At 54.1% G+C, this 9,247-nt stretch overlaps 1 protein-coding gene across 2 annotated transcripts; it reads left to right on the forward strand.

The window, feature by feature from the left end:
• The first annotated feature begins 346 nt into the window (after positions 1-346).
• DECR2 (2,4-dienoyl-CoA reductase 2) lies at positions 347-8,476 on the forward strand. 2 transcript variants are annotated; one of them, XM_054714564.1, is made up of 9 exons: positions 347-507; positions 1,091-1,159; positions 2,305-2,356; positions 2,961-3,096; positions 3,368-3,492; positions 3,586-3,679; positions 3,877-3,981; positions 4,451-4,656; positions 8,390-8,476. In XM_054714564.1, exons 1-8 carry the CDS (start codon positions 428-430, stop codon positions 4,654-4,656), a joined length of 867 nt encoding a protein of 288 aa, XP_054570539.1. In that variant the 5' UTR covers positions 347-427; the 3' UTR covers positions 8,390-8,476. The 2 variants fall into 2 exon arrangements, with proteins under 2 accessions (XP_054570539.1, XP_008155884.1); XM_008157662.3 differs by lacking the exon at positions 8,390-8,476 and adding an exon at positions 5,728-6,798.
• The last annotated feature ends 771 nt before the right edge of the window (positions 8,477-9,247 follow it).

Genomic DNA, 9,247 nt, shown 5'->3' on the forward strand with positions numbered 1-9,247 from the left:
CAGTCTTGTGGAGAGGACTTAGTCTGTGGACAGTTTGGAGGCCCACTCACCTGGCCTCAGCCACAGAAATCCGCCTGCAGCACTGCGCTTGCGCCTGCCGCGGTTCTGGGACAGACCAGCCACCCCCATTCTCAGCAGGCCGTGTGGCCACAGAGCGCACAATGTCCTGGAAGAAGCTGGGAGGCAGCTGGGAGGGGGCGGTGGTCCTGGGAGGAGCGAGAGGCCACTGCTGGGCGGGCGTCCTGGGAGGAGCGAGGGCGCCTGCGGGAGGGGTGGCGGCGATGGGCGGGACCTCCGTTTCCCTGGACTCTACGGGTGCTCAGAAGTGACGTTGCTAGAGCGCCGCTGGTCCACGTGGTGGCAGCTGGTGCTCTGATCCGAAGCAGGTCCCTGCTGTTCCCGCTGCCGCGGGTCTGTACCGAGCGCCATGGCCCAGCCGCCGCCCGATGTCGGCGAGGATGACTGCCTGCCGGAGTACCGCCACCTCTTTTGCCCCGACCTGCTCCGGTGAGAGGGCCTAGTCCGGGCCTGCGGTCGGGAGCGGGGTCAGGAACAGGGGACGCCGGAGACCCGGCCTGGAACTGGAGGCGCCTGGGGAGTAGGACCTGGGGTTCGGGGCGTCCAGGTGCTCTGGAACTTGGATCTTTGCACAGTGGAGAGCACGTTCTGTTTGGCTTGGCCCGTGCTGGTGGATATTGCTAATGGCAATTCTGGGAGGGTGGAGCTTGTATGTTCTGAAAACATTACTCACTGAACTGACAACTTTATGAATAGAGAATTTTTGGCTGAAATAGGATTTCCCAAAGACCCAGAAAGCCTAGGCATGCAGGCATTAGCGTTTTATTTTCTTACAAAAATCATCCACGTTATTTGGTATCAGTCTGAATTTGATAGAAGTGCCCAGTTCATAGGGTCAAAGTCCTCCTAGAGCCACAGCCTTACCCCACTCCCTAGTTAATGGGGATATCTTTAAAAAGCCTTGTGGTGTTGTTTAATTCTTGTTTAAAGTATTACATAAGTCTCCTTTTCCCCCCATTGACCCCTCCCCGTTACCCCGCCCCTCACAAAGCCTCGTGTTTTCTTCCCCCAGGGACAAAGTCGCCTTCATCACAGGCGGTGGCTCTGGGATCGGATTCCGGATTGCTGAGATTTTTATGAGGTGCGCACTCTCTGTTTGTTCTGTGCCCACCACCCCATCTCCACTGCTGACTCTCACGCTTCCTCACACCTTCCCTTCCCGCTGGATCCTGGGATTCCCGGGCAAGAGGCTGGTGGGTGTGGGAACCCCTCTAGGCAATGAGCCATTTAAGAACATCTGAAAGGGTCAAGTGCTGTCCTAGGGGAGGCAGGACTCCAGGGCACTCTCCTAGACCTTAATGGAGACTGTGTGGCTCTGGTCTGAGGACCCTCATTTATACAAAGAGGGAGGGAGGGTTCAACAGCTTGTGGTAACCCTATTGCAGAGCCCCTGGGGCCTGGCTGAGCCAGAGTCATGGAGAGCCCAGTTGCATGTGGAACACAGTGTCTCTTGCGACACAAGTTCTGTGGCCTCAGGTCCAAGTCACATATTTATCACCCCGACCTGGGAAAGGCCCAGAGGTAGGCTGGGGTTGGGGGAGAGGGAGCCTGTTGATATCCTAGGGACCCTCACTTTTCATACCAGAGAGCTGAGTCCCACTGGACAAGATTTTGGGATTCATTCATTCTAGGTGAACTTTTTGCCAAACTGGTGGCTTTGGGCATTTGGCTTCTCTGAACAGAGTATGACTAGCTGGTCAGGGTTATTTTGAGGAGTAGGTCGAACCTGCTTAGAAGGTGATAGCTGCTATTGTTACCACCAACCCTGTGAGGCTCAGGTTGTGAGGAGGTGACCCAAGGCAGGTGCCCTGACCTCAGAATGGGCTTTCTGTCCTCTCCAGTATCACAGGGAGAGAGGACAGGAGCACGTGGGGCCATGCCAGGGGGACTTAGAAGGCCTCAAGCCAATGCTTGGGCCCCCATTTGATGTTCACAGCTGCTTTGGTGCTGTGCACATGGAGTTTGGGGCAGCGCCTGATGCCAGAGAGGCCACCCCAGAAACGCTGGGAGTGGGACTAATGGCAGCCACCTGAAGTCCCACCACAGTGGCTTAGCTGTGTTCAGACCCCTGTGTCCTCTGACAGCTGTACCTTCAACATTGGGCTGGTGTTTCAGCCCAAGAGACCCTTGGGGGGAGGGGGCTCTGCTTAGAGCTCTGGGCAAGAGCCCACCTGGGTTTATCTCTTGGCACCTTGCCACCCTCACTCCTGCCCTCTGGCTTTGCAGGCACGGCTGCCACACGGTCATTGCCAGCAGAAGTTTTCCGAGAGTATCAATGGTAAGGTGTCTCTACTATGCCTATCCCATCCATGGGTGGCTATGGAGACCCAGAGCCTGGACCTGGAGGGTCCTGAGGCCCAGAGGATGTTGACTCCAAAAGCTGCTCCTCTTCCAAATATCAAGCTTCGCTGGAGGTTGTCTCCCAGGAAAACACCTGGCTTTTAAAAATGTTTAATTATTGGGTCCTGTGAGGGACCCTCATGTTGAGTGGTACTGATGCTAAGAGAGATCTCTGAGCTCAGCTGGGTTAAAATAGCGGTCCACATGTCCTACCCACCCAGGAGGAAAGTCTCACCCCTGCCACAGTGGGTCTCTGGGCAGGGACTGAAAGTCCGCTAGAGCTGCCACTGACCCATGAGCAGTGGCCTGGAAGGTGATGTGGAGGGAGGAGTGTTGAATTTCTGAGAAATGTCCACTCGGGGTTGTGGACCCAGGGAATGGCTACCTGCCAGCTGCATCTCTCAAGAGTGGAGTCCAGCAACAAACCCTGGCTTCCTAGCAGAACCTGAACACATCCTCTTTGGATCCTGAGGGCTGTTCTCTCTAGGCTGAGCCACTTGGCCATTGCCCACCTCTTCTCTCCCTTCCTGTCTGGCTTCTAGGCTGCCAGAAAGCTGGCTGCAGCCACTGGCCAGCGATGCCTCCCTTTATCCATGGATGTCAGAGATCCCCCAGCCATCATGGCTGCCGTGGACCAGGCACTGAAGGAGTTTGGAAAAATCGACATTCTCATAAACTGTGAGTCACTGTTAAGCTAGGCCAGGGGTTTTCTGATGAATCAGCAATACTAGACCTTCCTTCTTGGAGGTCCCAGAACTTTTATCCCGGGCTCCAGGCCACTATCTTGGCCAACTCTGTTCCTGCCAAGTCATTTCAGTGTGAACTTGTCTGAATCAGAGTCAGAGGCAATCTCAAGCCGCCTTCCCTGTCCAGCTTGTGCCATCCTGAAGTCTGTAAGCTCTAACTGCCCAGGGCTCCTGCACCATCCGTGTCTCCTTCCATCCTGCAGGTGCAGCCGGAAACTTCCTGTGCCCAGCCAGCTCGTTGTCCTTCAATGCCTTCAAGGCTGTGATGGACATCGATACCTTGGGCACATTCAATGTGTCTCACGTGCTCTACAAGAAGTTCTTCCGGGTGAGTGTTCTCTGGTTGGGACCTCCCTGGTGGTCTGCTTGCTGACAAGCGTCCCCCTGACCCCCCCACCCCGGTCTCCGCCATGTGTTGCAGGACCATGGAGGAGTAATCGTGAACATCACCGCAACCCTGGGTACCCGGGGGCAGGTGCTCCAAGTGCACGCAGGCTCTGCCAAGGCGGCCGTGGGTATGGCACCCCATCTGGTCTGCTCTCCTGGGTTCCTTAGGCTCCCTCTCCTGCCTGTCCCTGGAGGCCAACAATGTCTGAGTGGGCATTGGAGAGGCCCAGCCCTGGCCCTGAGTCCCCACTTCAACCCAGGCCACCCCAGAAGTCAAAGCAGCCCTGCATTCTCCCTCATGCCTGCCTGCCTTCCTTCCATGCAGATGCAATGACGCGACACTTGGCTGTGGAGTGGGGTCCCCAGAACATCCGAGTCAACAGCCTTGCCCCCGGCCCTATCAGTGGCACGGAGGGGCTCCGGCGGCTAGGTAAGGCTCTCAGGAAGCCCAGGTCCTCTTGGATGCTCCCCTAGGTACAGGCTCCACAGTGCCTCCCTGGGCCCCCCTCTCACCTGGCTGGGACAAGTGCCAAATTTTCATGGCTCCTTGGGGCTGGCAAGGAGCCATTTGTGGTTAGCACACAGCTGCAATGGACTAAGGATTAACCAGACTTGGGAAGCTGCTCCCTTGAGGTAGAGGCCACAGGGCTACTGGCCTTGATGTTTGAGTCAGAACCAAAGTGGGGCTTCCATTGAAGCTTCCAGAACCTTGGCAAGGTGTCCATCAAAAAGCCCTATGCTGGTTCTTTGGCAGTGTTACTCAGTACCTGGCCTGTTCCTGCTCTGCGAGGATGGTGCTAATAGTGCCCGCAACATTCTCGGATGTGGTTTAGAGAGGGCTGGGCTGGGGAGGGTGGAGGGCCTTGAGATCCTGTGGCTCACAGGGTTTGACCTCCCAGGTGGTCCCCACACCAGCAAGGTCCTGCCCAGCCCCCTACAGAGGCTGGGGAACAAGACGGAGATCGCCCACAGTGTACTCTACCTGGCCAGCCCGTTGGCATCCTACGTGACAGGGGCCTTGCTGGTGGTCGACGGCGGGGCATGGCTGACGTTCCCTAATGACATGAAGTTGCTGGCGGATTTTGCATCCTCTGCTAAACTCTAGGTGATGTGCCACTCCCACCTTCGGGATGTCATTTGTGTTCATGGCCCTTTCCTAGGACCCCACCCTGTGGGCTTTTGGTCATTGTTTGGGCCCTGATACGTTTTCACTCAATTCCTTGGGCATATTTCTAGACATGTTCTTGGGCATGTTTGGGCTTCCACTATACCAACAGACCAGGCCATATGTAGTTCAAGCTGGGGAGGGGTCTTCTTGGGTGGTATTGGGAGGGGGCTCAGCCCAATGAAGCTCTACCCCAGATCTCAGGCCCTCCTGCAAACCAGGGTGGGCATGGCTTGCCTGGGAGACAGGAATTCTCTCTCTCTCTGGGAGCTCCCCTCGGTGACCCTCTCTGGAGGCCTGAGGCTGTCTGGGCCCATGCAAGGGTGCCATTGCTCTCTGCCTCCCCCCTCCTCCCAATCCCAGTGGTGTGGCTGGTCCATGAGGCCTGCTTATCCTGGTTCTCTGAGCAGCAGCTTCCTCTGAGGAAGGCTGAGGCCCTACCCATGCCTCTGAACACCTATGCTCGCCAAACCTCCTGGGTCACCATCACAGGGTGGTGGTAGAATGTTCTAGACTTTGGCTGTTTCCTGTCCCATCTGAGGGGGTGTGTATGGTGAAGGAGTTCACAGTTCAGCCACACTGTGAAGCCAAGTTTGGAGCAGGTTTCTGCGATGACTCCCCACCATCTTTCTTGGAGACGGGTTTGTGAGCACAAGCGATGTTGAGAAGCCCCTCTGCTGAGGCCCTCTGAGCTTTGGTTGCCATCAGACATGTTCTGAAGTGCCCGTGAGCGACCAGGCAGCTCGAGGTGGGGGGTGGGGGGAACTCTGGGCTGGTAAACCATCTACTGGGGTGAGGAGAACTCATCTAGGGGAGTTCTGGAGGAGGGCAGAAGGGGACTGCTGGTGTCTGCCCCCCAGGGGCTACACAAGGCTTAGCTGCCCAGTGCCGTCTCCCGGCCACTTGTGGGTGCTGCCCAGATGGCAGATACAGTTTCCCAGGCTGTGCCGGAGATGGGCCTGGTGCGCTTCAGTCCTCTGTGACCTTGGTGTCTGCTGGCATTTCTGACAGGAGCTGGACAGCTGAAGCGAAGAAGGCATTCTGAAGGCGAGGCTGGTCCACAACCCACTCTTGGATTTCTGGGACCTGCCTCTCACCCAGCTGAGAACTCCAAACCAATCACCCTAGCAGAGCAGCTGAAGCAGAGATTAACCCCTCCTCAGAGAGCCATTCTGTGTTCCCATTCCCTTCCCGTGGTCCATCTCCTGTGCATGGCAGGCGTGACCAGGCAGTGAGGCCAGCCTGCTGACCTGCCCACACCACAGATATCTGCCAGGAGGTGATTGGCATTTCAGCTCCCTCAAGAGTGGAGATGCAGACCAGTTGCTGGGGTATACCCCTCACCCCTGACCTTGGGTTTAGGGGCTATCCTGCCCTGCCTAGTCTCAGCCTGGGCTGGCCTCCTGCCTGTTTCCTGTCCCATCTGAAGGGGTGTGTATGTGAAGGCATAGCCCAGGAGTTCACAGTTCAGTCACACTGTGAAGCCGAGTTTGGAGCAGGCTTCTGTGATGACTCCCCACCATCCTTCCTGGAGACAGTTGGATGCCTCAAGGTTTGAGCCCCTCAATACTATAGGTCAGTCCTCTGGTTAGGCACACACAGTTCCATCCTTCATTGTTGGTATCACCCATTTGTATAAGCACAGATCCTAGAACTTTGCCAGAAAATAAATTTCCTTAAAGAATAATATTTTTTATTGTAAAACATCTATTCATTGGACTTTGTAAAATTTTTTACAAGGAAAAGGAAGATACTTGAAAAGAATCACTGTGATCCGGTCATTTAGAGGTAGGGATATGTTTCCTTCCTATCTTTTTCCTGTGAAGAGTTTAGAAAATGCTTCCTATCTAATGCCCGAAGACCCTGCAAGGTCCCCATTTGCTCTTGGTCTGTTCCTACTGCCATTAGGGGGCTGAGTGTGAGCTCTCTGCCCCAGAGGACCATGCTTACTTGTCCCTTGTTCAAGTCCCTTCATTCTATGAAAGAGACCACCTCGCCTCAACATGTGCAAGGGAGTGGCAGGAAAACCCCATGATCATCCCAGCTGGGAGACCACCTGGCAGAGGGAGCACCTTTTGCTATTTAAAGGTGCTCCCTATTGTCAGGGAGACCAAAATGTGGTGCATCAAGTTCACCAGCAAGACAGAGTGGGCCCTGCTGGTTTGTCTAAGTGGATAGAGCATGGGCCTATGGACTGAAGGGTCCCAGGTTCGATTCCGGTCAAGGGCACATACCCGGGTTGCGGGCTCTATTCCCAGTAGGGGATGTGCAGAAGGCAGCCGATCAGTGATTCTCATCGTCTGAAATCAATAAAAATATATTAAAACAAAAAAGACAGAGGAGTCCTTATGATACTGCTGGGGGGACAAGACAAAAGAGTGAAAGCAGCTACTGGGGAGACCTGGCCAGTGAGAGGCAGAGGCAATCCTGGGGACGCCCCTCCATATGCCAGTGAGCTTGGGCCTGCTGTCCTTCCTGAGGAGTAGGCCCTGGGGATAGCCTGAGGGGGAGGGTGTCCCACCATGGATGACTAGGCCCTGCTGCTTTTGAAGGTTGGGATGCACTATTGAGGTGCAGGTTCCAGGGGTAAGCCTTTTATTACTGTATTAACGTGCTCCAGAAACAGAACCAATAGGATGTATATAGGTATATATATGGAATTTATTAGAGGGATTAAATAGGAGGCCAAGAAATCCCATGATTTGCAAGCTGGAGACTCAGGAGAGCCAATGGTGTAATTCAGTCAGAGTCAAAGGCCTAAGAACTAGGAGCTCTGATGGCCAAGGGCAGAAGAGAGAATTCTGCCATCAGTGGATTGGATTAGGTCAGTGGTTGGCAAACCGCAGCTCGAGAGCCACATGCGGCTCTTTGGCCCCTTCAGTGTTCTAACGCCTTCTTCAAAATAGACTCACCCAGGCCGAAAACAGACTTCTGCTCATGGGCCATGAAGTTTCAATTGCACTGTATATGCGCGCCCGCAGGTGGTATTTTGTGGAAGAGCCACACTCAAGGGGCCAAAGAGCCTCATGTGGCTCTCGAGCCGCGGTTTGCCGACCACTGGATTAGGTGATGCCACCCACATTGGTGAGGGTGGATCTTCACTCAGTCTACTGTGCTAATCTCTTCTAGAGACACCCAACTATCTGGGTATCTCTTAGTGCAGTCAAGTTGACACATAAAATTAGTCATCACATACAGCAAAGTCTGTCTCCACACTCCATCCCCTGCACATGCTGGTCAGTTTGGTTATGAGAAATCAGCCTCTGGCTTAGGCTACCAGCCCAGGCTGTCATCCTGTAGGTATGGGATGACCACTGGGAGCTCGTGGGTCACAAGCATGTCCAGCAGGCATCACTTGCTGGGTGGTGAGGCTGGTGAGCCCCAGGTGCAAGCTGGCGAGGAGGGCCAGGTGCACAGGCTGTGACATCAGTCCCAGCAGTGGCACTTGGGCTCAGTGGCAACTGGCAAAGAACTAGGTTACCCCTTTCACATTCATCTCAAAAATTCCCCTAGAAAATGCCAGGTTTTCTGAAAAGAAAGATAATTTTTTTATATGTGAACCCTAGTCAGAGTTTTCTTCAACCTTAGCCTTGGAAGCTGATTTACAGCCCTGCCAACTTGGTTCCCCCTTCGGTGGGGTAAGAATGTTTATCATCCTTTCAAAACTATACAGAAAACATCAGCCAAGGCAGAGGACTACCACCCACAAAGAAGCTACCACTTGGGGTACAGCCCTGTAGCCCTTTTTCCATATCTTCATCTTCACAGGGAGCAGATGGACATGTTGAAAAGCATTGTATACTGTATTTGTTGAATGAATAAATGAACGGCCTGCTATGTTGTGAATCACACAGGTTATTCCTGAGATGTTGCTATAATGCAATGACTATCTGGGCTCATTCATCTTTATATCTACAGAAAGCAAAGAAAGTCTTAAAGTTGCCTCAAATAACCAGCTAATTTGAGGTCATTTCTCTCTGCTGACTCTTGTTCCTGTGATAACTTGGTTAAATTAGACTGGCTTGCATGTGCGAGCTTTATCCTTTGGGTCATCTCTGGAGGATCTGGAGGCTAGACACCTAGCACTAATGGTGGTTTCCCAAATGCCACATTGTTTTCTCAGTTGCTGAGTTGTCATACCCCTCCCTACCTCCGTCTGTCTTCCTGTCCCCTTTCCTTCTATGTGCACTGAGCTGGTACTTTGCCCAGCACCCTGGCTGGGAATCCAGACAGGACTCCGACCCTCCTGGACTTCCCTGCATTCTGTCCACACTGAGAGAAGCAGGAAGAGAGAGATGAGACATCCCTGAGAACCTCAGCAATTTGAGGGTCAGCAGATGTTCCTCTGTCCTCATCCAATGGGTCAAATCAAGCCCCCTACCCTGGGCTGCAAGTTCAGGCGAGCATCTTTTGTTCCCTGGGTCTGCCCAGTGCTTCAGCTAGGCAGCGACGTTCTCTTGAGTAGGGCAGATGGGCTCTCTGGGCTCAGGGCTTCCCAGCCCATGGGAAGCGGGCTGGGTATGGGCCCCTT

Source organism: Eptesicus fuscus, chromosome 4 (assembly GCF_027574615.1).
Source record: "Eptesicus fuscus isolate TK198812 chromosome 4, DD_ASM_mEF_20220401, whole genome shotgun sequence".
Classification (NCBI taxonomy): domain Eukaryota; kingdom Metazoa; phylum Chordata; class Mammalia; order Chiroptera; family Vespertilionidae; genus Eptesicus; species Eptesicus fuscus.